This window comes from Myxocyprinus asiaticus, chromosome 11, assembly GCF_019703515.2.
Source record: "Myxocyprinus asiaticus isolate MX2 ecotype Aquarium Trade chromosome 11, UBuf_Myxa_2, whole genome shotgun sequence".
Lineage (NCBI taxonomy): Eukaryota > Metazoa > Chordata > Actinopteri > Cypriniformes > Catostomidae > Myxocyprinus > Myxocyprinus asiaticus.
Window position 1 is genome coordinate 35043139 of NC_059354.1, and position 27818 is coordinate 35070956.

The 27818-nt window shown below is 36.9% G+C and overlaps 2 protein-coding genes across 11 annotated transcripts in view; one reads left to right on the plus strand and one right to left on the minus strand.

The window, feature by feature from the left end:
- Window positions 1-92: 92 nt before the first annotated feature.
- On the minus strand, window positions 93-5923 carry fundc1 (FUN14 domain containing 1). Of its 2 annotated transcripts, XM_051709691.1 has the most exons (6): window positions 5857-5903; window positions 2987-3656; window positions 2094-2250; window positions 1844-1919; window positions 1598-1726; window positions 93-1165 (listed from the first exon to the last, which is right to left on the minus strand). In XM_051709691.1, the coding sequence occupies exons 2-6, from the start codon at window positions 3177-3179 to the stop codon at window positions 1088-1090; spliced, it is 633 nt and encodes a 210-aa protein (XP_051565651.1). In that variant the 5' UTR covers window positions 3180-3656; window positions 5857-5903; the 3' UTR covers window positions 93-1087. The 2 variants fall into 2 exon arrangements, with proteins under 2 accessions (XP_051565651.1, XP_051565652.1); XM_051709692.1 differs by lacking the exon at window positions 2987-3656 and having other exon boundaries at window positions 5857-5923.
- Window positions 5924-6655: 732 nt separating this feature from the next.
- Window positions 6656-27818, plus strand: part of LOC127447679 (lysine-specific demethylase 6A-like) — an 84841-nt gene continuing 63678 nt past the window's right edge. For 5 of the 9 annotated variants that reach the window (XM_051709647.1, XM_051709649.1, XM_051709650.1 and 2 more), the window contains exons 1-4: window positions 6663-7141; window positions 7279-7342; window positions 24655-24763; window positions 24848-24897. In XM_051709647.1, the coding sequence (XP_051565607.1) occupies window positions 6963-7141; window positions 7279-7342; window positions 24655-24763; window positions 24848-24897 (402 nt within the window). In that variant the 5' untranslated portion in view covers window positions 6663-6962. Of the gene's footprint in view, window positions 7142-7278; window positions 7343-24654; window positions 24764-24847; window positions 24898-27818 lie in introns of all 9 variants that reach the window. The other 4 variants (XM_051709654.1, XM_051709652.1, XM_051709657.1 and 1 more) reach the window with 3 other exon arrangements.

The window sequence follows — 27818 nt, forward strand, 5'->3', positions numbered from 1 at the left end:
CAGTTTAATAATAGGGAGGGCAACAGACTGCATAACATAATAATAATAATAATAATAATAATAAAATAAAACAAAAACATGAATACACAAAATAATCAAAAACAGACTGTTTTATTATTTCCACAAACATGTTATTGTATATTCATGAATACATCAATAAGAAAAAGACAGAACAATTAACTAGTTCAAAGGAAACAAAATTAGGCAGTTGTATATGTGAGCTAGCTTCACAATGACCTCTTACTGATAGACAATGAGCAAAATGCTGAACATGAACAAATAATAAGAATAAGAATAAAAATTACACTGTCGCATGCCTACAGTTTTCTTTAAACAAGTTATTGGCACAAGATATTTTCTCTCCGTCCAGATGTTTGCACTATGTACAGTGAAGAACAACTTTTTAGGGAAATATGTTCAACAATACAGTAGAGCTGTTCAGCCATAATGCCAATCTGTATACAAACCTAGAAGGCTAATTGGACATGGGTTTATTTTTTTATATTTCTTTGGGTTTTTCAATTTATGAGTAAAATAAGGTCTGTGGTAAACATTACTTGCAGATACTTGGTTGTTTTGTTCTACAACAGAAATTACACACAGTCATACTCCAAACATGAATTTTGAAGCCGCCATGTTTAAAAAAAATTAATGTTGCTAACAAGTTACAGTACGTTAACGTGTCTTATGAAACTGAAAATTGTTGTAGTCCTTTCTAGCAACTTATTATCAACATTCTTTTTTTAAAAACACAGCAGGTTCAAAATTCACATTTGGAGATTGACCGTGTGTCATTTATGTTGAAGAACAAACGTTAAAGTATCTTCAAGAAATGTTTACCACAGACCTTATTTTACTCTTAAATCCAAAACTGACATTATTAAAACCCATAGGAAAATCTCTCGGGAACCCATGGCTCGAAAATGCTAAATCTCTTCTGGGTTTTTGTATACAACCTGAACAGCTCTATAGATAATCAAATGTCCATTTCACAGTCACACAGTTCTTTTTACAGTACATCAAGTTTCCGTGTATCGCTGTAATACTCAACTTAGATCAATGGTAACACAGTAGGTCATGGTTTCATTTAAGATGCCAAGCCCAGCAGAAATCCTCCAACAAATCCACCCGAGATAACAATATTCCTCTTCACAAATTCTGTAGACTGTATAACAAAATGTTATCAATGACAGAATATAGACTACAGAACATACAGTACCTAATATATAGCAACAACAATTTGAAGCTTTAGATGCATGCACTAAATAATTATACAAATTATTTTTTATAATTGTGTTGGAGTGCAAAAGAACCAAAGTATTTCAGCGGCAGCATAGTAACCCTGTTAGCACCAACTTTAGACAATTGTTTGTGTAACCAGATATTCACAGAATACTACAATAATACACCTAGTAATAACATTTTAATTTGTCAAACATGAATGTTTAATGCCACAACTTGAAATGTCATAATAATTGCCTTATACAAGTGCTATAATCATGACTGTAGACTGGTATAGGAAGGAACACTTGAAATAAAGCTGGCAAAGCAAAGGAAAGTCAATACAGCCTTGATGCTACCATAAAGCAATACCCACCTCTTCTATAAAGGAATTAAGCTCAGGCGCTGCTTTATTTGCCTTTTTCTTCAAATGCTTTTTAGCTTTATTGACATCCTTTTCCACTTTCCTCCAGTCCACCTGCACATAGCCACTGTGGTTGGCAATCTGAAAATAAGAAAACATTATATATTTATTTATTTTCACAGTTAGGATGATATTAAGCCATAATGAATCCTTAACAATGGCTCGGCTGAATGATGCAGACAGTTTAATAATCCATACTTGTAACAAAAGAAATCCCCCTCCAACAGCAGTCGCCACAATTTTCCCAACCCTCTGAAAGAGATAACCAGCACACCTAGAAGACAGGCATTTTGAGTGGACATAGGAATGTATGCATTTATTATGTTATTTTGTGCGTGATTATGCAAGTAGTACAATGCAGAATGGAGCTGACCATATTTAAAAGATTAACAATTGACTTTAAAGAGCCTATGAAATAGCATATTAATTCGTTTATATCAATACTAACCATCCAGTCACCCCACCCATCATGATCTGTGAAGCCACTGAGTACTTTTCTGCAATAGGTCCTGTATTGTTCCCAAAAACACGACTCCACCATTGATGCCTCCTGGCAAAATCTGTGATGTTAACGACCTCATACAATTCATCTTCACTTTCTGCATCTATATGTAAAAAACAAAAATAACTGTCTTCATAGCTGTATAACTGTGTTTTTTATATTTACAGAGACAAAATCAGAAAACTCAAAATATAGGGTACGAACAGGGTTAAATTCACATTTGATTTATTTTTCTCTCACAAAACACTAAATAGCAGCAGAAACTACCCCAGTACTTTCATGTTGCTAATGTATGTAGCTAATAAGAATCCCTGAAATTATCACAATCATTTTGAGACAAAACACTTATTTGTCATTTTCAGTTTTATTCAAGGTGATTAAATCAAATGTTTTTTTAATGACTGTCCAATAAGTGAATGGATATTATTTGGGGTAAAAAGCCCCCCTGTTGCAGGGGCTAAAGGCCCCTATAAAGCACATATTTATGTATATACAGTAGTGGCCAAAAATACTGGCACCCTTGGAAATATGCGCAAAGAAGTCTATTAAAACAAATCTGCGTTGTTTAGCCTTTTGATCTTTCATTCAAAAAATTCACAAAAATCTAACCTTTAATTGAAGTAAAACAATTGAAACAGGGGAAATATCTCATTATTAAATAAATATTTTTTCTACAAAACGCATTGGCCATAATTATTGGCACCCTTTTATTCAATACTTTTTGCAACCTCCCTTTGCCAAGATAACAATTCTGAGCCTTCTCTTATAATGCCTAATGAGGTTGGAGAACACCTGGCAAGGGATCTGAGACTATTCGTCCATACAGAATCTCTACAGACCCTTCAAATTCAGAGGTCTATGTTGGTGGACTCTCCTCTTCAGTTCACCCCACAAGTTTTCTATGGGGTTCAGGTCAGGGGACTGGGATGGCCATGGCAGATGCTTGATTTTGTGGTCAGTGAACCATTTTTGTGTTGATTTTGATGTTTGTTTTGCATCATTGTCCTGCTGGAAGTTCCAACCAGGGCCCATTGTAAGCTTCCTGGCAGAGGCAGCCAGGTTTTAATTTTTTATCTGTTGGTATTTGATAGAGTACATAATGCCATGTATCCGAACAAGATGTCCAGGACTCTGGCAGAAAAACAGCCCCACAACATTCAAGATGCAGCACCACATTTAACCGTGGGAATTGGGTACTTCATCTCTGTGTATGCCAAACCTATCTCTGGTGTTTGCTGCCAAAAAGTTCTTTTTTTGTTTCATCTGACCATAGAACCCAGTCACATTTGAAGTTCCAGTAGTGTCTGGCAAACTGAAGACGCTTGAGTTTGTTGTTGGATGAGTGCAGAGGCTATTTTTTCTTGAAACCCTCACAAACAACTTGTGGTGATGTAGGTGATGTCTGATTTTTTTTTTTTTTTTTTTTTAGACCCCAAGACCCAACAAATTTCTACAATTCTCCAGCTGTGATCCTTGCAGATTCTTTGGCCACATGAAACATCCTCCTCACTGTGCGTGGAGACAATATAGACACATGTTAAGAATTGGCCTGGAAAAGGACATCTCCAGTTAATTGGAACATCTTAATTATTGCCCTGATGGTGGAAATGGGTATTTTCAATGCTTTGGCTATTATCTTATAGCCACTTCGCATTTTGTGAAGCTCAACAACCTTTTGCTGCACATCAGAACTATATTCTTTATTCTAACCCACTGTGATTGATCATTAAGGGAATTTGGCCTGTGCGTTACCTCATATTTATACCCCTGTGAAACAGGAAGTCATGGCTGAACAATTTAATGTTCTTAGTCACCCAGGTGCACTAAAAAATGCAAAATATGAATGGGAATATACTTTATATATATTTTACTCATAAGAATTTCTAAGGGTGCCATTAATTGTGGCCAACGTGTAATGAGATATTTCCCCTCTTTCAATGTTTTTTTTTTTTACTTCAATTAAAGGGTAGATTTTTGTGAATTTTTTGAATGAAAGATCAGAGAGAGAGATTTTTTTTCACAGCCTTCTTTGCACATATTTACCAAGGGTGCCAATATTTTTGGCCACTACTGGTGGCCAAAAGTTTGGAATAATGTACAGAATTTTAATATTTAATGGAACTTTAATTCACCAAAGTGGCATTCAACTGATCACGAAGTATAGTCAGGACATTACTGATGTAAAAAACAGCACCATCACTATTTGAAAAAGTAATTTTTGATCACATCTAGACAGGCCCCGTTTCCAGCAGCCATCACTCCAACACCTTATCTTTGAGTAATCATGCTAAATTGCTAATTTGGTACTAGAAAATTACTTGCCATTATATCAAACACAGTTGAAAGCTATTTGGTTCGTTAAATGAAACTTAACATTGTCTTTGTGTTTGTTTCTGAGTTGCCACAGTATGCAATAGACTGGCATGTCTTAAGGTCAATATTAGGTAAAAAATGGCAAAAAAGAAACCGCTTTCTCTACAAACTCATCAGTCTATCATTGTTTTGAGGAATAAATATACAATGCTTGAAATTGCCAAAAAACTGAAGATTTCATACATAGGTGTACACTACAGTCTTCAAAGACAAAGGACAACTGGCTCTAATGAGGACAGAAAGAGATGTGGAAGGCCAGATGTACAACTAAACAAGAGGATAAGTACATCAGAGTCTCTAGTTTGAGAAATAGACGCCTCACATATCCTCAGCTGACAGCTTCATTGAATTCTACCCCCTCAACACCAGTTTCATGTACAACAGTAAAGAGAAGACTCAGGGGTGCAGGCCTTATGGGAAGAATTGCAAAGAAAAAGCCACTTTTGAAACAGAAAAAAAAAAAAGAAAAGAAAAGGTTAGAGTGGGCAAAGAAACACAGACATTGGACAACAGATAATTGGAAAAGAGTGTTATGGATCTTAACCCCATTGAGCTTTTTTGTAAGGTACATGAGAAGTGCCCAACAAGACAGCCACATCTATGGCAAGTGCTACCTGGAGTGAAATGTCACCAGAGTATCTGGACAAACTGAAAACTAGAATTCCAAGGATCTGCAAAGCTGTCATTGCTGCACGTGGAAGATTTTTTGATGAGAACTCTTTTAAATAGTTTAAGAAGTTCTGAAATTTTTTTTTTTTCAAATTGTAATCTTAATTTTTCACGTTATTAATGTCCTGACCATATATTGTGATCAGTTTAATGCCACTTTGGTGAATAAAAGTACCAATTTCTTTCCATATGAGCAAAATCTGTACATTATTCCAAACTTTTGGCCGCCAGTGTATATATCCCTATATTTAAGATATCACTGTAAACCGCTCGTATCGTGTGATCTGAGTGATTGAAGACTAAACAAACCGTTGTGATATACAGCATTCATCATTAATTAAATAATATAACTGGGTCAACTTTTCTATTATATAAACTCATACTGAGATATTTCACCTGAGAGCAAAGACACCTCAGAGGATGTTTTAAACGCATCGACCCACATGCATGTAGAAAGACACGAAGGAAACTGTACTACATTACGGGTGAATTTTCGCCAGATTTAGCTACATGATACCTGTACAATCAGAGTGACATTATAATCTAACACAGAGATCTACTATATTTGAAACAGTTACAATCCCACTGCACATTTCACAGAGAATTCAATGTACATGTTGTCAATAAAGACAATACATTCAAATGTTTATATGGCCAATTTATTTACCTTCACCGCGATCCGCCATTTTATGAGGCTGCGTTCACAATGTTCGCAATGCAGCCCTACGTAAAATCCTACGCAAATTACGTGCGCTCACTGGTCACAGATAAATACGACTGCTTATATGTGCTATTCACAAAATTTTATTTTTTTTTTATTTTTTTTAGATAATTGTTTAACTTTGGAATAAAAATCTTGTTTCCCTACAATATCAGAGTCCTTTCCAATGAGTGAAAAAGCCTGAAGCTGCCTTTATTTAAATATTTACGAAAGGTGATTGATTGATTGATGTTGCCTTCAGATATAAATACTTGCATGGGTCATTAATTCTTTGGGATCTTTAAAATTTTCATTTAAATAATAAATTATTCGCAGTCATCCCATCGCTTTAATTAAAATAAATAGAAAGAAAGAAAGAAAGAAAGAAAGGAGTCCAATTGTCTTGGAATAAATACTAACGAAATATTCTATAAAAACGTGGCTTTCTTCAATTTATTTACTCATACTGCCTCATGCAAAAAATTTACATTTGCAAATATTTCGGAAAACATGCTCCTCACATCCTCAAACCCTGTGTTTTCAAACAGACAGATGCGTTAACCAATAATACTTTTGATGTTGATGTTACGTAATCATAATAAATCCAGGTGAACCAATCGCAGCAGGCGATGATACGGCGTAAAGTTCAGAGGGTTTGTTATTTACCCTCCCCCTTGAATGTTATGAAAAAAGGGATCCCAAGACAAGGCTTATCACGTGGGCACCATCGAAAGTTGTGATTGGTCAAAACCACAGAGAAGGCGTTCCGACAGCGGCGGCGTGGGTTCGCTTGAGTGACACAATTATAACAAGTTTGAGCTGGCGACTGGGGGGGAAGTTTGAGATATTACAAAATCACAATTTGCCGTCAAAACCTGCACTGCGCGTACTGCATGCATTTTGGTGTACCGGCTAACTGCGACTCGTTTATGTCGAGGACAATGTGAAAAAGGGGTGTTTAGAGGAAATTATTTTCCTTGGAGGATTTCCCATCTATTCTTTTTGCTTTTGGGTTCACGCAAAAAGACGCTCGGCTTGCGGTGCGTAAATTGTTTCGCTGGAGTTTTTCGTCTATGAAATCGTGCGCAGTGTCGGTGGCCGCTGTAGCTTGCGCTGCTGCTGGTGGTAGTAGTAGTAGTAGTAGTGGTGGTGATGAGGAAAAGAAAATGGCGGCGGGTAAAGCGAGTGAAACCGAGGAGGACTTTCCGAAGCTTACGCCGCAAGAAAGGGATCATTTAGCCGGCATAGACAGGTCAGACAAAGCCCCCTTGCTTGCACTGGCGACCCTCCGTTCATTTTTACAACCCGTCTTCTCGTGTTAAAGCGTTGTACATAATTACGGTGCAGGTAAAGTAACACGGAACCGCCTGTGTTGTCTTCTATTTGCAGCACACTGTTTGGATTTCAGAGGCTTCATGAAGATGGCGCCAGAACGAAGGCCTTGCTGTTAAAGGTAAGAGTGCATGACACTGGTAGGGGTCTATAGACAGATACTCTATCAATCAAAGAAAATGTTGAATGCAACGTCAGCCACACCGAGCCCACATAGTGTAGACTTTACATCAAACCAACCAGTTAAACCAGCAACCAATAAATGGATAGTCTGTTAATCCCATACTAGGCGAAATTGCAATGCAACAGCAGTCAATTACAGAATTGTCAATTTCCGAAAAATTGCTCTGTGCTTACCCAGTAATACAATATGCGTGCCACTGCTAGGGGACTAGATAGTGATAAATAGTTATGTTATAAATTGCAGTGCAATAGCAGCCAGGCACAATAAGCACTATTGCACCAAATGCAGTGTTATACAGAGATGTTGGCTACACAGTGCTCGTCAGTGATGGGGTGTGTTTAGTTACTTCCTGCTGTAATTATTTTAAATATGAGACTGTTTTGGAAGTGGCCAGACAGTCTAGTTTGCGTGCTAGCTTTGTAGGCTTCGTGCGCCTCAGGCTTTATTTACTTTGTGCTGCTTTTGTTTTTTCATCATACAGTCTCAGGACGAGACCCTTGCGTTAATATATATATATATATATATATATATATATATATATATATATATATATATATACATACATATACATATATATATATATACACACATATATATATATATATATATATATATATATATATATATACATACATATACATATATATATATATATACACACATATATATATATATATATATATATATATATACATATACATATACATATATATATATATATATATATATATACATACATATATATATATATATATATATATATATATACATACATATACATATATATATATATATATATATATATATATATATATATACATACATATACATATATATATATATATATATATATACATTTTTTTTACGTTGATACTTCATCACTTGCACCTATTTTCGCCTATTATAGACCCATTTCCCCAATTGTCAGTGTGTGGCTCTTTAAAGAAGTGGTGGGGATGTCATGGGAATGGAGTTGTTTTTTTAAAAAAAATTTATCGTTTCTAATTCATTGGAGTATGCCATTTGCAGTGAATATCCTGTTAAAGCAGCCGAATTGTCTTTATATTGAGCTGATCAAAAGATGGTGCATCTGTCGTTTGGTTGATGACAACCCATCTATGTGTGTTTGTTTAGCTATCCGAGTTGTGCATGCCAGACCAGGCCAAAGTTGTGAATTAACTAATTTATTTGCCAACTTTAGACCACTCTGTCTGCTCCTTTAGTGTTAATTGACCTATGAATCTCTGATCCCTGAGATTTAACCGGTGTCATCATGGCTACATATTAGATGGTTAGCATGATGCTAATCAAGTGTAAACGCATGAGAGGAGAGTCATATGAACTGTACTGGGCTGTTTTTAGTCTTACCCCAACAGTTAGGCTTTCAAATGAAGTGATAATCGTTCACCTGTGCGTTAAGAACGCTTGTGGTAGGGTTAGCAATTAATTTTGGTAATTGTGTGGATTCGAGTACTTAAGAATTAGAATTTATGGGGGTTTGTCATATGGCCATGCAAGCTGACTTGAGGTGCTTTGCTAGGTTTGCTGGGTTTGCGGGAATTACATCAGTGCTGGTCACTTGATTTGTTTTAAAGGCTGATGCATCCATCTCAAGGTATCGTTTACTTGGCTACATTTGTATGGAGTCTGTGTGGGGAGACCAGAATCGGATAAACCTGACCAGATGGCATTGAATGCCATATTATTGCCCAAGATAGTGGCATAGTGCGGTGGTAGAAGTGAGTTGAATTTAATAACAAACTTTAATAATCAAAACCTTGTAATCTCCTTTAAGAATGGAACAGCAACAGTATGGTAGTAGGTGGTTAGCTGAACATAAACTTTCAAGCATTGTTGTGCAGTGTGACATGCCATATTTAAAGTCAATATGAAACTGCATTTGGAGCCCAATTTACTTCTCTAAAGTGCCTTATTTTATAGTGAAAACAAGGGACTTTATCCATGGGGAATTGGTTGGATTGTGACTTTCATGTTGACCATAAAACAACAAGTTATTGATTGTGAGATTACATGGAGTAATTGTACTTTTAAATTGAACGAAATTAATTTTGTCACACCATAGGACTTTTTAAGTGAACTGTAAAAAAGTTAAGAGGTGGTTACAGAAAGGTAGACCAGTTACAGTACGTAAAATATACTGTTTCCCTAACACATTTATACAAATTTTAACCTAAAATCTTGATGTTGGAAAAATAGTTTATCAATATTAGGGATCCGATATTCATCATTTTTCTAATTATCGGAATCGTTATTTTGTCTGATCTGATTGCTGATAAATGTTAAAATGCGCTCTGTTGGCTCTGATGCCACCGCCTCTCTCTGAAAGGTTACTTACTGATTGTAGCCTGGCTCGATGTCCCGCCCACAGTATTATCGGATTGGTTATGTGTCACGAGTAAATGGCCAATCAACACTGTACTCCTTATTCATGGGGCAGAGGTGGGAAAGAGGAAAGCAGTGAGAGAAAGATGAATCACTGAGAGGACAAGCTGTTTTCAAAGGTAAGAATGCAGATACTGAAGTTGTAATAAACATCACAATAATCTATGCCAACGGTCACCAATTAGCGGACCGCAGTTCGGGTCCAGACTGCGAGACATCATGACAACGGTTGCCCCATCTCACCATTTCTGCACTTCAGGTTAGCAGCGCGCAAACAACGTAGCAGTGTAGACAGGAAGCGCTCCGGGGCGCAGATAGCACTAATCTTTCAGCACCAGATCTTTGAATATTTTTCTCTTGCACCGAACACGCTTCATTAAAGCCCTTTCATGCTCCGTACGCATTGCCTCTCTCCCCCGGCCCACGACATGAGGCGCCGCATAGTAGAGCTGCAGACGCTGTTATTTCAACGACTGTAGACTGTAACGAAGAAATACATTGAGCAGCAATATAGGTGGGCAGCAGAGATAAGGACTGATTTAACAGAGTACTCGCCCATATGAGATGGTGTTTTTACATGTTATAGGTGATGATGGCATTTAGTGGTAGCTAGGGTGACCATATTCTGGTTTTCCAAAAAGAGGACATTTGGGATTGGGGTGGAATAATAGGGTTCAAAACAGTGTTACTATGAATGCAAACTTTAATAGAATGAAAAAGACACTATTAGCATAACATAAATAAATAAAAATGTTCAACATTCTTTTGAATGTCCATGTACTAAAATGAAATATTTGATGCAATGAGTGTACCTTCATTTACTATTACTATTATTTTGAATGGCCATGGAAAATGAAGCAATGTGATAATTTTACCTGGTCGCAAAAAGAAGTCCGTTAATTTACCTGATGAACTTTCACCTTTTGCTGACACTTTGTTTCGCAGAGCTAATGTGTGCTTCTAAATTGCTTGCACCTTTATTAGCAACTGACACATAAGTGCCAGCTTTACATGTCCTACATTCTGCTTCCCACGGATCTCGACCTGGACGAAAGCATGGGAATTTTTTTGTAAATCTTCTGTAATTTTGCACTTTTGTTTGGGCATTGTTTCCACTCAGCTGTCATTTGCTGCTACTGTCAAGCAACTGTTTGATGCCGAACACTACAGCGCTTCGCGCGTTCGCGAAGAGATTGACAGGACATTTTCGCAAATTTAGAAATCACGGCCGGATGTTTTTTAAGGTCCGAAAAAGAGGACATGTCTTGGAAAAAGAGGATGTATGGTTGCCCTAGTGGTAGCTAGCTAGCCAACGTTAGGAGGTTTAGCAAACGCAACCTCAGCTTTGCTAGCATTAAATCTTTTACCTCCGTTGTGAATAAAAATCCTTTTGGCCTTTTTGCGCTCAACTAAATGGGGTAGCCAGCAAGCTACATGAAGAAGAGTGTCAACTCCAATATCGTTGATTCTCATCTGTTATCACATGTTAATACATAAAATTCTGTTATGAGCTGTTTAGTTCATTATTTTTATATATTTAAAATTTCAGTTCAAAAGAAATGCTGCTAGGAGGTCCCTCCACTTTACTTTTTTAAAAAATAATGTTGATATGTTGTTCTAGTATTTTTCAAAAGATAATATTGAAATGTTCTGTTTTGCAGTATTTCATGAAACACGTTTATAGGCATGTAAAGGCCGTTTTTTTTGTTGGATTTTGTGTTAGTGTTAATTTGGACACTAAAATTTTCATTTTTACTTAATGTATATCGGCCCCAAATATCAGTCGTCAGTCTCCTTGATAAAACATTTTGGTCGACCCCTAATCAACATGTTATCCTATATTAACTATTCAATTATGGATATGAGCAGTTTGATGTAAAACTGTACTTTTAAGGTAATGGTTTTAATAGGAAAGAATGATAGCACATAGACATCCTTTTATGTAAAAGCCACAAGATATGCCAGAAATTGTTTCTGTTGATAGAACATCTTCAGAATGGACAACACAGGTTGTCCATGTTGCTTCACATGAAATCTTTTGCAACAAGCCAATCTCTGCAGTTCTTCCCATAAGATGAACAGGAGAAATGCTTAATTACCATCTCAGCCATGGGCCAGATATTTTGAAGCTGACAGAATAAGACGCTTCAATAGACCTTTTTCACAGACTGTGATGACACGTTTGCACCTTATTTAGCAGTGTAAATCTAGCAATTTTTTTTATATGATAATTGTTTTAAATATTGAGTGTAAGATTATAACATTATGCTTTGTGTTATATTACCCTGGAATTAGTTTTAAAAAATGAATTACCACAGCTGCGAGGGTGTTTCGATTACAGCTGCTGAGAGAGTGACAGTAAATTTGGCATCTTCTCCCATCTTAATCCATGCTTTCAATATTTTACATTCAAATGTTATAGTAGATTTTTTCTTTTGCTCTTGGAGCAAATGGGTAAGTGAAAATAATATTTGCTGTGGTCTTCCATTCACTGCTTTCGAAGTTTACCCGGCAATTGTTTACTTCTGCTTTCCAAAACCCAGAGTGTGAAAAAGGTCTATTAGTGATAGATGTGCATCCATCTCTTGCTCAGTTCTGTTGAGCTTCTACTGCAACTCTTCCTACAAACTAGCCGTGTCTGTCAAAACATGGTGTCCCAGATACAGCCAGCATCACTTCAAAGACCTTGTCAGCACAGTGGTTAGATGAATGCCGTGTCTTAGTTTCACCAGAACATGTTATTTAAATGTTGGATACAGGTTTAGCAATTATTGTGTCAAAATAATTTTGGTTCCTAACATTCTGAAACGTCATGTAAACAAGAATGCTGTATTCCTTACGCAGTTAAAGGGGTTAAGTTTAATACACCTGGGTTTCTCCCGGAGAATGCGGCTTATTGTGGTCATGTAAACGCATGAGCATTATTCTTATGTCATACCTTATATTTTTGAGGAGTGCCCATGTGCGTGGAACAGACCTGATAACAAACGTCATAGGATGGAGCCCAACAACAAGTAATAATAAGCACATCCACTATAGACCATACGCATTTATACACACCAGTGTAAAATATTGACTGTGCCTCACGTTCACGCATATCCCAGAGTTTTATGTAAGAGGGAAACCCTACTATAGCAGCTATTCTGGTCACGATAAAAATAAACACGGCAACAACTCTTGAATATCTCGAAATAAAGAAACATGTAAACTTCTGACTTCTGTACGTGCTCATTTGGGAATGAGGAATGACACACTTCAATCCATAGCATGCTCTTCTCAGTATTAATTTAAAGATTTATTTACACAGGCATTGCAGGGAAGTTACATTGTTTTGGAGAAAGCTGCTTACTGAATGGGCCGCATGTATTTGGGAGTAAAGAAAAAGCAGCAAACACAGCTTATCTAAATGCATTCACCGATTTCGAGTCTTAAGCAGCTTTCTCGCTATAAACAGCTTTCTGGTGTCCATGTAAACGTAGTCAATGTTTCTTGGTCCAAATTAATTGAATTCTTGCATAGGCCAAGCTTTGTAAACAATCACTAATCACCCAAAATGTCTTAAGCTGCATCCTAATGTCTGTTTTAGCATTTAACACACCAGGAGAGAGAGACTCTTTAAAAAGCCAAGAAGTTTTGCTCAGTACTCTTCTCAGTGTATGTTTTGGTTCATTGGAGTACAGTGTTCTGGACTGCAGAGTTTTAATAGGGAAGAACCAGTATATTTATCCTTATTCTGTGACCATCAGTTCAGTTCATCTTGTGACTTTGTAGGTGTTTCAGAGTTTCTCTAACAGCAGAGTGTAATGATGGGGGACAAGCAAATAAGACCGCTGAATGAATATTGTTTATTAAATTTGTACCTTTAAAATAAAGGCTTCTCCTTTACTTCCATGTTAGTTTGTCCCTTTAACTTTCTACCAAGCCAATTGACCCTTCGCTAAGCTCCGGCCACCCTTGGTTACTATCACCATTACTAAGACCTGAATCAGTACGTAAATAAATAAATTAATGTTAAGTTGTTAGCTTTAATTTACCTTGGAGGAAATGTAGGTGTCCTCGCTGATGTTATTCAGTTGAAGTCAGAAGTTTCCATACACCTTAGCCAAATACATTTAAACTCAGTTTTTCACAATTCCTGACATTTAAATGTAGAAAACATTTCCTGTCTTAGGTCAGTTAGGATCACTACTTTATTTTAAGAATGTGAAATGTCAGAATAATAGTACAGAGAATGATTTATTTCAGCTTTTGTTTCTTTCATCACATTCCCAGTGGGTCAGAAGTTTACATACACTTTGTTAGTATTTGGTAGCATTGCTTTTAAATTGTATGACTTGGGTCAAATGTTTTGGGTAGTCTTCCACAAGCTTCTCACAATAAGTTGCTGGAAATTTGACCCATTCCTCCAGACAGAACTGGTGTAACAGAGTCAGGTTTGTAGGCCTCATTGATCACACACTCTTTTTCAGTTCTGCCCACAAATTTTCTATCGGATTGAGGCCAGGGCTTTGTAATGGCCACTCCAATACCTTGACTTTGTTGTCCTTAAGCCATTTTGTCACTACTTTGGTGGTATGCTTGGGGTCATTGTCCGTTTGGAAGACTCATTTGCGACCGAGCTTTAACTTCATGGCTGATTTCTTGAGATGTTGCTTCAATATACCCACATAATTTTCCTTCCTCATGATGCCATCTATTTTGTGAAGTGCACCAGTCCCTCCTGCACCCCCACAATATGATGCTGCCACCCCATGCTTCATGGTTGGGATGGTGTTCTTCGGCTTGCAAGCCTCACCCTTTTTCCTCCAAACATAACGATGGTCATTATGGCCAAACAGTTCAATTTTTGTTCCATCAAACCAGAGGACATTCCTCCAAAAAGTAAGATCTTTGTCCCCATGTGCACTTGCAAACTGAAGTCTGGCTTTTTTGTGGCAGTTTTGGAGCATTGGCTTCTTCCTTGCTGTGCAGCCTTTCAGGTTATGTTGATATAGGACTCCTATATCAAGCACAAGGTCCTTTGCTGTTGTTCTGGGATTGATTTGCACTTTTCACACCAAACTACGTTCATCTCTAGGAGACTGAATGCATCTCCTTCCTGAGCGGTATGATGGCTGCGTGGTCCCGTGGTGTTTATACATGCATACTATTGTTTGTACAGATGAACGTGGTACCTTCAGGTGTTTGGAAATTGCTCCCCAGGATGAACCTGGCTGATTTCTTTTGATTTTCCCATAATGTCAAGCAAAGAGGCACTGAGTTTGAAGGTAGGCCTTAAAATACATCCACAGGTACACCTCCAATTCATTACACCTCCTATCAGAAGCTAAATTGTCTAATTGTCTAAAGGCTTGTCATAATTTTCTGGAAATTTCCAAGCTGCTTAAAGGCACAGTTAACTTCTGACCCACTGGAATTGTGATATAGTGAATTAAAAGTGAAACAATCTGTCTGTAAACAATTGTAAATTTACTCGTGTCATGCACAAAGTAGATGTCCTAAACGATTTGCCAAAACTATAGTTTGCTAATATGAAATCTGTAGAGTGGTTAAAAAATGAGTTTTAATGTCTTCAAACAAAGTGTATGTAAACTTCTGTCTTCAACTGTACGTGCTCATTTGGGAATGAGGAATGACACACTTTAATCCATAGCATGCTCTTCTCAATATTAATTTAAAGATTTTTTTTTTTTTTTAAATAAAGAAAAAACATTGCATGCATCAGAGCTTCCACTAAGAAATTTTGGTGCAGGCCGATGTGTCCGGGAATGATTAAGTTTTGCCGGACAATTTGGAAAAAATCTGGTCATCGAATCTTGGTGTTTATTTTGCGCTGTAACACAATGGACTATGCATAATAATGCAGTATAATAATGAACGATAAACATTTGTTCATTATAACTGCTTTTTCATTCCAAAAAGTTTTTTTTGTTTTTTTACAGCAGCCATTATGGAATTTGTGTCTCATTTAAATAAAAACATTCCAAAGGGGGCAATGCAATAAATTAAACTGCAATTTGCCACATATCTCAGGGCTCCAGACTGTGACTAAAATGGTCGCAAATGCAAACAGAAATAAATGATTGCAACAATAATTTAAAATCTAGTCGCCATTGGCGACAGTCAGGTTGTGTGCATTCATATGCAATTTCGTCAGATATCTTGTGAGTTACTGAATATATTTTTAGAGCGCACACCAATATCTCGCTCTGCTTTTCACCCATTCTGTTTCTGCCGAGCTCACTGCACCACACCGCACGCAACAACAACCCCCAGCGTGAGAGAGTCATGAACAAATGATTCTTTTGAACTGGGTCTTTTTCATCAATCATCTGAAAAGAACTGAGGGTTTGAACTCAGGTTAGCAATTTGAATCAGATTCACTTTCTCAGTGAATCAGTTGTCAGTGAGCTCACAACTGGGAGTGCAGATATTTCAAAATAAGAGTCCCATGTGTATTTGGGGCTTCTTTATATTTAAAAGTCCCGTATTGTGTAACACTTTTTTTCTTTCTGATAATTATTGATTGGGATTGGAGTAGCACAATAAACTGCATCTGGGATTTCATTCAGTTTGCACTCTTGTTGTCTCTGTGTCTGGGCCGTCCGATAACAGTAAAGAAAGACTAAGGCAATATTTTAAAACTATTTAAATTATATATACACACTACCGGTCAAAAGTTTTGAAACACTTGACTGAAATGTTTCCCATGATCTTAAAAATCGATTGATCTGAAGGCGTATGCTTAAATGTTTGAAATTAGTTTAGTAGACAAAAATATAATTGTGCCACCATATTAATGTATTTATTTATATAACTAAAATTGAATTTAAAAAAAAAGTTTTTGAAATTGATGACTTGGACCAAATAATAAAGAAAAGCAGCCAATAAGTGCCCAACATAGATGGGAACTCCTTCAATACTGTTTAAAAAGCATCCCAGGGTGATACCTCAAGAAGTTGGTTGAGAAAATGTCAAGAGTACATGTCTGCAAATTCTAGGCAAAGGGTGACTACTTTGAAGATGCTAAAATATAACACAGTTTTGATTTATTTTGGATTTTGTTTAGTCACAACATAATTCCCATAGTTATATTTGTTATTCCATAATTTTGATGACTTTACTATTATTTTAAAATGTGAAAAAAAAAAAATAATATAATAAAGAATGTGTTTCAAAACTTTTGACCGGTTGTGTGTGTGTGTGTGTGTATGTGTATAATGAATGTAATGTATGGTATGTATGTATTAGAGCCTGTCCGATATGGGATTTGAGACCGATACCGATTTTAAAGGGGGAAAATTCACAGATTACCAATATGGTGGCCGATATAGTTAATTTTTGAGCTGCAATGAAAACAGACCTTTTCTATGTGGATTGTGCACCGATATGACTATGCAAAGTATTCAGGATGCTGCTTTCTTAAATAATTTTATCAAGAATATTTGATATTATTATTATACATTGTCAACCAATTCTTGAAATGAACACTGAGAAAATAAAGAATAAATAAAAATACAATAAATAACTAAATAAAAATCAGTACTGTATGTTCAGTATCAGTCCATTGCTGACCATTTAAATAAAGAATAAATTAAAATGATAGCTAAATAAAAATCAGTACTGTATGTTTATTATCAGTCAAATGCTGACTATTTTAATACTGCCAGTCAATTAGGGGCAGGTTGTAAAACAAGAAGCATTTACACCTGCTGAGTCAAGAGATAAACAGCAGCAGCAGTGTTACACCGTATTCTGCTATACAAGTTCAGGGGAAACATTCAACGGTGGAAAAAAAAAATATTAAAATAGCCTAACAAATCATTAGGTCATGTCATATAATTTCTCACCTTGGCTAATTTCCTTGGCTCTCTATTTTTATGACTATTTTCCTCAGATTTTTCGTAGCACAAAAGCATTTTGCTGACAAAGTGAAGTTAAATGTGTCCAGTGTTTCAATACAATTTGACATTCACGGAAGCCTGGTGTCCTCCTCCTCCAAAAGACGGCAACACAAGGCTGTTTTAATGTTGCAGGCTGATTCTTAAGTGAGAAGCTTCTCACTGCGGGGCACGCAAGACGGGAATAATGGCTGCTTTTGCAAGTGTGCGGGATACAATGCACTTTTTTAGTCACGGACTAGGACTTCGCCACGTTTTAAAGTTTAAACCTCCATGGCAGCGAAGGGCTGTTATCATTGGGATGGCAGCACACTGTGCACTTGTGGCATCAACTAAAGTGGTTGCTGACTATTCATGTTAATTTTTTTTTACCGGACATTATGCCCGACAACGTTTGCATTTTTCGGACATGAGGACATTTTATCGGTCAAAAAACGGTAATTGTCAGCTAACGCAAACTAGCGATCGACCGATATATCGCAGAGGCCGATACATTTTCGCTTTTGGCCGATTTGTTTCTTGAGGGCGCTGAAAATCGCCTGCTTGCATGTGAAGCAACTGAGACATGCAGATGACCAGTCACGGTTCGTTTTGTTGTGCTACGTGCCACTACAACACAGTCTCATTCAAACGGTCCGCTTATCAGAGCCGTGAAAAACGCTTTTGAGCTCATAATGTTAAACTGCTTGCCTGTTTCATTCTCCTCCTTTCTCCTCAGCAGTTCCCTGTAACTTAACTGGCTTGTCTAATGATAAAAAGCAAATATCAATAAAACTTCTATTATATACCGTTTGCAAATATGCAGATATCTAGTTTAAACTCGTTTAAAAATAATTCACGAACTTCATGAAAATCCAGCGTTTTCTTCTCGTTGAGCGCTTATCTAATATCTTCTTCTGAAGCACGTATTCTATCAGCCAGAATCAAAACTTCAGGATCAAAAATTACTCTGATTCACAAATCATGACAGTCACTCCGTGACAATCCAAGCAGACCATCTAGACCATTTGACCTGTCAGGAGATTGCTGGATCCGCACAAGCCCATGAGTGCAACTTCAAAGTAAAAACGCTTCACGTGTGCTGTAAGTAAATGTCTTATTCATCATGCACTGTATGTACACGTATTATTCTGACGTTTTTTAGAAAATGCGATTGCTAACTTGGACATGCCATCCATGGTTGCTGGACTACTGTGTGTACTGTTATTTCCTACCTAATATATTAACAATTTCTTCATGTTCAAATAAACTACTAAAATTTGATGACTAAACAGGAATCAGAAGAGACTGCTACCTACTATTTAAAATACAATATATATTTTTTTAAAATTCTTTTTACAAAGTTAAAGTTTTGTGTGAAATTTAGTGAATATAGTGCTAAATAGGGTTGGGAATCATATGGAATTTTATGATTCTGGTTCCAATTCCGATTCCTCTGAATGATTGCGGTTCCTTAACGGTTCCAGTAACGATTCCATTAATTCTTTTAGTACCTTTTTTTTAAAATAATTATTTGGAAATGAGAAATGCAATTCTTTTTTAATTTACTGCCCTCTTCTATCTGTTACCAAATAATGAGAATTTCAGATTTCTACAGAACAGAGATAGCCAATCAGAAATAAATGTAATACAGTTCTTGTAAAAGGTGTGTTTGCAGACTTTTTAGAGACATAAATACAATCCAATTATAGATACTAACTATATTTTAAATAAACCTAACCCAACAAGAAATGTGATGGCATATTTCATAAATTCATTTATTTGATAAAATTCCACTTATTACAATAAAACTTGTGTCTCTTTAATTATATATTGTCATATGAACAACCAGTCAGTAACTGCACTGCTTGATTTAATAGACAGATCATCAGCCTAACATTGTACTTCAGGCTTGTGAGTCTTCAACAGTTCTTATTTAATTTTGAGTTGGACATTCATAACTTGCACATCAGTATAAGATTGCTTTTATACCGGACCTTACTGGAAGTGCTGTATGTTTCGCTCTGTAGATTCAAAAGAACTGGCTCCTTTCAGTAATTCTTTCAGGAATCGAACTATACCAGAAGAGGCGTATGTTTTGGGCTGTAGATTCAAAAGAACTGGCTCCTTTCAATAATTATTTCGGGAATCGAACTATACCGGAGGTGCATATGTTTTGCACTGTAGATTCAAAAGAGGATGAACCTCAATTGCCTCCATATCTGAGACCGTCAATCCGTGCATCTTATCACGTGGCTTGTTGAGCGCGTTACCACGGAGACAGTGCATGCGGAGACATAGCGCATGTGGCTATTCTCCACGGCATCCACGCACAATTCACCACGCGCCCCACTGAGAGCGAGAACCACACATTATAGTGACCACGAAGAGGTTACCCATATGACTCTATCCTCCCTAGCAACCGGGCCAATTTGGTTGCTGAGGAGACCTGGCTGTAGTCACTCAGCATGCCCTGGATTCGAACTCGCGACTCCCAAGGTGGTAGTCAACGTCAATACTTGCTGAGCTACCCAGGCCCCCTGCCAATGGGCACTTTTAAAATAATCAGTATTTTAAGGTGTGGCTTAGCAAAGGGCCAATTAAAAAGAATCATAAATACTGTACTAGTAACTCACTTGTCTTGTTAGATGTAGTAATTTAAATAGCAAGTTTATAATTAAATATTAAAGCTGCACTACGTTACTTTGTGCTCTCAAGTGTCATCTGTGTTTGAAACTTAAAATTGCAAGCAATTTGTGAGAATGCATTACGTCAGTCGTGTTCTGGCACTACTCTTCTGGCGGATTGAGCTTAACTGGATATCGCCTGTGTGTGATCATGACTGGAGCGGGAATCATAACGTGCTATTTTCATGTTGATATGTTATACAATTAAACATTTGAAACGGGAGATATTACTTGCTTTGAAGATAAACAACAGTCTTATTTACATATTTGAATGAATTTTACACTTAAATCGCTTTTCTTACACTACACTCAAAGCACTTTTAAATGGAGAACAGGAGACTCTCCTCAGCCCCCATCAGTATATCTTAATATGATTATTCAAGTGTTTCATCTACTATTAATGTTTGAATTGTACAACAATTTTCAATTTAAGAGGTTAAACTTGTGATATGGCCGATACGAGTTCAATAGACTATTATTTTTATACTATATTATCCAGCCTCAGTTATTACAGTAGCATGTCTGTGCAATGCACACAATAACACCGTAAACTAAAAACATAAAATGAGGATTCAATAATGATGCGGATAAATTATACTTTAATAAACGTAAAAATAATAAGCTTAAATATAGCTGCAAGCAGCGATGACCGGCACAAGCACCATGGGTCCATTTCCACCCAGTGGCTTTCGGAAAACTCTGCAAGGTAGACACATGCATTTAGCATTTGACATTTATTCTAAACAATTTTGAAGCAATTTGGGAAAAATTTAAGACGACTATTTTAAAGTCTGTTGTAAGAGCCACATTTCCTGCTGCCAGGTAGTGGCGCTATGACCGTGACCCAAAATATTCACATCCATGTGATTAGCCCCGAAGACTAAACATACATGTAAATTTTTATCTAAATCTCACATTGCACACACAAGATATGAGACACTTCCTGTTTCCTATTTTTTGCCATTAATTTAACGCCTTGCCATGGCAACACCATCAAAAATCTGTTCACAATTTAGCATCTTCAATGTCTTGGCATAATGTTGTCTAAATGTGGTGACAGTCTCATGAATCTCCTAGCAGTATTTAAAAGTTCAGAGACTAAAATATTTTTAAAAATCCAAAATGGCCGACTTCTTGTTGGATGGACCTAATGACTATAATTATGAAAGTTGTCTGGCTTGAGGAGAACTATATATGTACCATTTTTGGTGACTGTAGGTGAAAATGGGGGCGCTACAGAGGCCGTCTTACATGGCCATTTTAAAGGGGACGCTACAGAGCCCCCCCTACACACACACACAAGCCCATGCGTGACATTTTGCCCAACCCTAATGGCCAATGACTCTGTATGTGCAAAATTTCAAGAAATTTTAAGCATGCCAAGTGCCTCAAAAACACCCAAATATAGGAAGAAAGGAATAATAACAATTAATGTGTTGCCATGGCAAGATATCAAATATCCCTTGAAAATTTTACATCAGCATTGTCTTGACATTGTTCTAAATAATTGTAATACAATTAATGTAAACACAAGAAGGCTATTAAAAGTCTGTTAAAAGTGCCATACTTCCTGCTGCCAGTTGGTGGTGCTGTGATCGTGACCCATAATAGCCGCATCAATGTGATCGGCACCCATTACCAAACACAGAAGAATTTTGATCAAAATCACACAGTGCACACAGAAGATATCAGGCACTTCCTGTTTTCCATTTTTCACCATAAATATATTGCTTCGTCATTGCTACACCATTCAAAATATCAAAAATACATTCGCAATTTAGCATCTACAATGTCTTGGCATGATGTTGCACAAATTTGGGTGCCAGTCACATAAATCCCCTGGGAGGAGTATTTAAAAGTTCAGAGCCTGCGATTTTCAGAAAATACAAAATGGCAGACTTACTGTTGGGTGGCACTAATGACTGAGTATGAAAGTTGTTCGGCTTTATGAGAACTGTAAATGTACCAAATTTGGTGACTGTAGGTGAAAATGGGGTGCTACAGACGTGCCTATTTTCAAAGGGGCGCTACAGAGCCCCCTCGACTCTGATGTGTGTGCAAAATTTCATGACATTTTAAGCATGCCAGGTGCCTCAAAAACACCCAAATATAGGAAGAAAAGAATAATAACAATGATGCGTTGCCATGGCAAAACTATTTAAAATAAAATATTCCTTTACAATTTTACATCAGCAGTGTCTTGACATTATTCTAAAGAATTTTGAAGCAATTCATGTTAACACGAGAGCTATTTCAAAGTCTGTTAAAAGAACCACACTTCCTTCCGCCAGTTGGTGGCGCTACGACCGTGAGCCACAGTAGCCACATCAATGTGATCATTCTGCAAGGCCAAACATACGGCTCAATTTTGATGTAAATCACACAGTGCACGCAGATGTTATGAGACACTACCTTTTTCCCATTTTTTTTTTTTTTTTACTTTATCGCATCGCCATGGCAACACCTTTCTAGATATAAAAAAATCAGTTTGCAATTTAGCATCGTCAATGTCTTGGCATAATGTCGCCCACATTTGGTACCTGTAACATTAATCCCCTAGGAGGAATGTTTCAAATTCCAGAGCATGCATTTTTCAAACAATCCAAAATTGCAGACTTCCTGTTGGGCGAAGCTTATGTCTGTCAGCATGAAAGTTGTCTGGCTTGATGAGATCTATATATGTACAAAGTTTGGTGACTGTAGCTCAAAAGGGATGTGCTACGGAGCCCCGTCTTCACGCCTATGTATGAACTTTTTGCCTAGCCCTAATGGCTGACGCATGTACAAAATTTCATGAGTTTTTGAGCTTGTTAAGTGCCCCAAAAGCCCCCGAAACCTTGAAAAAAATAAAAATAATAATAAAAATAATAATTCCCAGAAGAACAATAGGGCCTCTGCACTTTCAGTGCTTGGGCCCTAAATATGGAATATAACAATTAAAAGAAGTCATTTTCAGAAGTCATACATATTAAACATGTCACAGTAACTTCACTGGACAACATGGATATATCGCGATCGGTTAACAGGATCTACAACCCTACCAGAAAACATATCCAAGCATGATAGCAAGTAAACTACTTCACCAAACGGATAACAGATAAACATCCATCTATACTGCAATGATGCTGTCCTGAACTGTGTGAGTGTACTGAACTGAGCTGAACAGCATAGTTAGTTTCTCCAGTCGGAACATGAGACAGCCGTTACTTCTTTCCTGTGTTTGCGGATATGACTTAATGATGCAAAGATGAATGTCATAAGCCAAATCAAACCCGACAATGAATACAAATCATTTTTATAGGCTTACAGTAGTGAATCAGGGTAAGGTAAGGACATTGTTTTGAACATTGATTGTATATGTACTCAATCAATAATGGAAATTTGTTCTTTTTTTAACCAAAAAATCTTACATAGTGCAGCTTTAAAGATGTTGAAAATTGTAAACTTGTTTATTTCAAACCTGTATGGCTGCTGTTAAATTGGACAACGGGTTAAATGACACAAACCTGAAATCACAGAATATTGCTTAAAACTAGGTTCAGTTATAGCAGACTTGGACTGCATTAGATGAGGCTGGTTTAAAGGTGACAGCAGTTATTGATCATGATCATGCATGATGTGACTAAATAAAAAATTCAGTAACACCTATATATGTCATAAAGGGGTACCACTTTTACATTTGTGATTGTTTATGCTTTCTAAAAGTAAATGTTTTCCCCCAATAGCAGCAAGTCTTCACAATGACAAAATATGATGCCTTATGCTTTGAGTTGACAATTTTTTTTACCCTTTGTAACAGACTTTAATAATGAATGTGAGATGCTGAAAAAATAGATGCTATATTATGCAATGAACAAAAATGTCTCTCTGATGCAAACCAACACAGATCCATACTTATAAAGCATCTTACATGTGTTGCATATACTTCAGAAGTTTGGATCTCTTTTTCCATTTTATATCAGCCTGATCTTATGTTACTTAATTTTTACTCAAAATGCTTGATGCGTAAAATCAGCTCACACTGAATTTGTTGTCTTACTCATTAGACATATAGCACAATGCTGTATCAATCGAACTCTAATGGTTCTGTCTGCATGATTTGCCAATAATCTCAAATTATGTGGACCATCATGGAAAAGGGGGTTAAACAGTTTAATTCCTGCAAGATCATCATTTACAGGATTTAAGACAAACCATGAATGTGGCTTGTAGTAGCTCTCTGATTTTTCAGGTGCAGATCCTGACATTGAATGTTTCATATTCACTCTTCTCTTCACAGGCTGTTCATTGCTATGACGTCTACATCTTAAAAGCTAAAGGAAAAGTGGAGCCAGAGGTGTTTTGCCAGTTAGGTCACTTCAACCTTTTACTGGAAGATTACCCTAAAGGTGAGTTCTAAGCTTTTTAAGGAATATTCTGTCTCACAAGAAATCTGGTCATCAGTCTTAATTTCTTTATTGTTGTCTCCTCAGCATTATCTGCATACCAGAGATACTACAGTTTACAGTCAGACTACTGGAAGGTGAGGGATTCTTCATTCACTTAGACTTGCTGGCCCCTTTTACAGCTAGTATTAACACTATAATCTGTCTCAGTTGATATGATCACCAGTAGACAGCATTAAAGGAGACCTATTATGCCCCTTTTTACAAGATGTAATATAAGTCTCAGGTGTCCCCAGAATGTGTCTGTGAAGTTTTAGCTCAAAATACCCCACGGATCATTTATTATACCATGTTGTAAATGCCTCTTTTTGGGTGGAATCAAAAACACGCTGTTTTTGTGTGTGTCTTTTTAAATGCAAATGAGCTGCTGCTCCCCACCCCCTTTCCGGAAGAGGGCTGTGCCTTTACAGCTTGTGCTTCGGATACTATAGCAACAACAAGTCAGTACCAATATGACTGACACCGTAAATACCGGAGTTCAGCCATATATATATGAGGATCCGTAAACGACGCAAAACATAGGCATTTTGAGTTTGTGATAGTGCTTCTTATGTAGAAAATCACTTCCTGCCCTCCATCTGCATTTCACGCCACAGCAACGCAGTGACATGACTTCATCTGCAAACAAGCTATAACGACATTGCTCTGGCCTCCGTGAATACAGTCAGAGACAATGGTAACTTTAGCTGCATTAGCCGTGGAATCAGCTAATAAGCACATTCGGAAAGGCGATTTGCAAACATTCACAAAATATAAAGTGCAATACTTACATCTTCAGGATATAAAGCTGGAACAAGAACAGTTGGTACTGATCCATGCTTGAGAGTAAAATTTTTGAAAATCCTGCTTTATATTGACCCTCATTCACAAAGCAGTCTGGTGTAAAATGATTTGCTCAAACATACACGAATTTTGGTATGTTTTGGGGCATATTTTCTTCAAAAACAAAACTTGTCCACTGCGTCTTCAGTGGTTCTGATGCCGGGAGTACATGAAGACTCTTATGTTCACTTTTACAGCCAACAACAGAACACTTATGATGCTTACGAAGTTGAGACATTATTCTTCTCACTGTAGCTGCTCCAGCGTGGAAAAAAAATGGCAGACTCTGTGTCGATCACTCGGGTGGATTTATGATAATTGGGTGGAATCCGTCACCAGTCGTGGGCATGGCCTGCTCTAAAGTGACGTCACTTTAGAGCGGATATGAAAACCAGTCATTTTGAGACGCTGTTTTTGATTAATAGAAATATAAGAAAGAGGAGATGGTGGACTTTTAACATTGTAGGGTGGTTGTGTACACACACTGCCGACTCACATTTATGTTCAAACACCATGTAAAAGTGAATTTTGCATAATAGGTCCCCTTTAAATACAGGTGTAAACAGTGGCCAGTGTGTCTTAAAAATTAATTATCTGAACACTCAAACCATTTTGGACGCGTGTGTCCCACATTGCAGTTGTAGCATAAATTTGAATGCACTACCTACTTATGTAACTCATAATCATTGTGTCACACAAAGGGTTTTAAACTGTCCAATAGCTAAGGCTTTAAAATAAGAGTAGTTGGCAGTGAAAGTTGACGACTCTTGATACCAATTTCGATACTGATGATGATGATAATAATAACAATAATAATAATAGTTTTAGTAAGTACTGTGTCAAATTCTCAAGTAATTATTCAAGACCAGAAAAAGAAAATAAAAACAATTAATAGAAACAAATTAAAAACAATAGAACAAAAAATACAAATTAAGAAGAAATTTGCTTTTTAACAGATTTAAAAGTTTTTGACAGCAGTATCTCTAGTATTTGACAAGTATTCAAATAAACGTTCAGAATTAAATGAAATGTGACATAAAACTACTACTAGTCTTCACTGTATGATTATAATTGATTAATGCGTTTAAAGCTACTAAAGTTATTCAGTCGAGCAGTGAGTAGTTGTATCATCTCCTCGTTTCCTGTATTGGTTGATTTATTATAACGTAATCCTAGACAGCACCAGGTCTGTTAGATTACATTCATAGCCTACTTCAAGTCCAACATTTTGATACGAATCAGCTTTTTTCTCCACTGTTTACGTTCACTTGACATAACTGAGTGTTTACATTAATACCTCGCCAAGATGGGCATTTTGGTGGAATTTTAAAGTGTATTTGACCATTCAGGCACGTATTCCGCATAATCACATGCGCTCTCAGAGCACACGCATAAAGCGCAAACACATGCAGCCTGTCTGTCAAACAGCGCGTGCCTGTAGAAGCGAGTAAATAAAAAGTAAATCTTTAAGAATTTTGTTATTTTGTAATTTCTCTCTATTCCCTTTCACTTTTGGCCTGTTAAGGTTATCTTGTGATCGACTTAATAAGCACACCTTATTTAATATGATGTGCTCTGTGCACATAAGCAAAGCAAATGGAACCAAACTTGGAGCACATGTGTTACTCTAAGGATGAGTAGTTGTGAAGCACAAAACCTCTCTGAAAACACTGTAGTAATACACTAACGATACAAACAGGACAGAACAGCGAGCATAAACTTTTAAAGAAGAGAGCAGCTTGAGCAGACTTTATTTAAATCACAGCTCTTTGCGGTTTAATAATTGCATGCGGTCATATCACGTTTTTATTTTATTTCGAGCCCAGCCCTACTTCCCTCACCTAGTGTAAAAGTATCATCTCACACATATCAGGTGCTAAACACCAGCATATGGTCAATAGAAGTTGCTTTTCAGCACAGTTGAACTAATGTTTTACGTCCTTTGTGAGTTATTGTTTAGTTTGGATGGCCAAATGGAAAATTTGCCAATGGGAACATTGCAGACTGCAGCAGAAGTCAAAGATTTTCTACTTTCTGGAAAGCTGTTTTTTTTCCCCTCTGTTTTGGAGTCAGAATTTATTTAGTGCTCTCAGAGGTAATGCAAATTCTAAATTCGTGCCTGCGCTGAAGGGGTTAAAGGCCATGTCTTAGCAGTCAGACAGCTGAGTATGATTTG

Excerpts from the sequence above, each read along its gene's own strand:
- fundc1 (XM_051709691.1), bottom strand. The coding sequence starts at position 3,179 with ATGGGCCCTGGTTGGAACTTCCAGCAGGACAATGATGCAAAACAAACA. Across the intron at positions 1,727-1,843 it reads GGGGATTTCTTTTGTTACAA|ATTGCCAACCACAGTGGCTA; the intron begins GTATGGATTATT and ends TCTTATTTTCAG. Across the intron at positions 1,166-1,597 it reads TTAATTCCTTTATAGAAGAG|TCTACAGAATTTGTGAAGAG; the intron begins GTGGGTATTGCT and ends TTTGTTATACAG.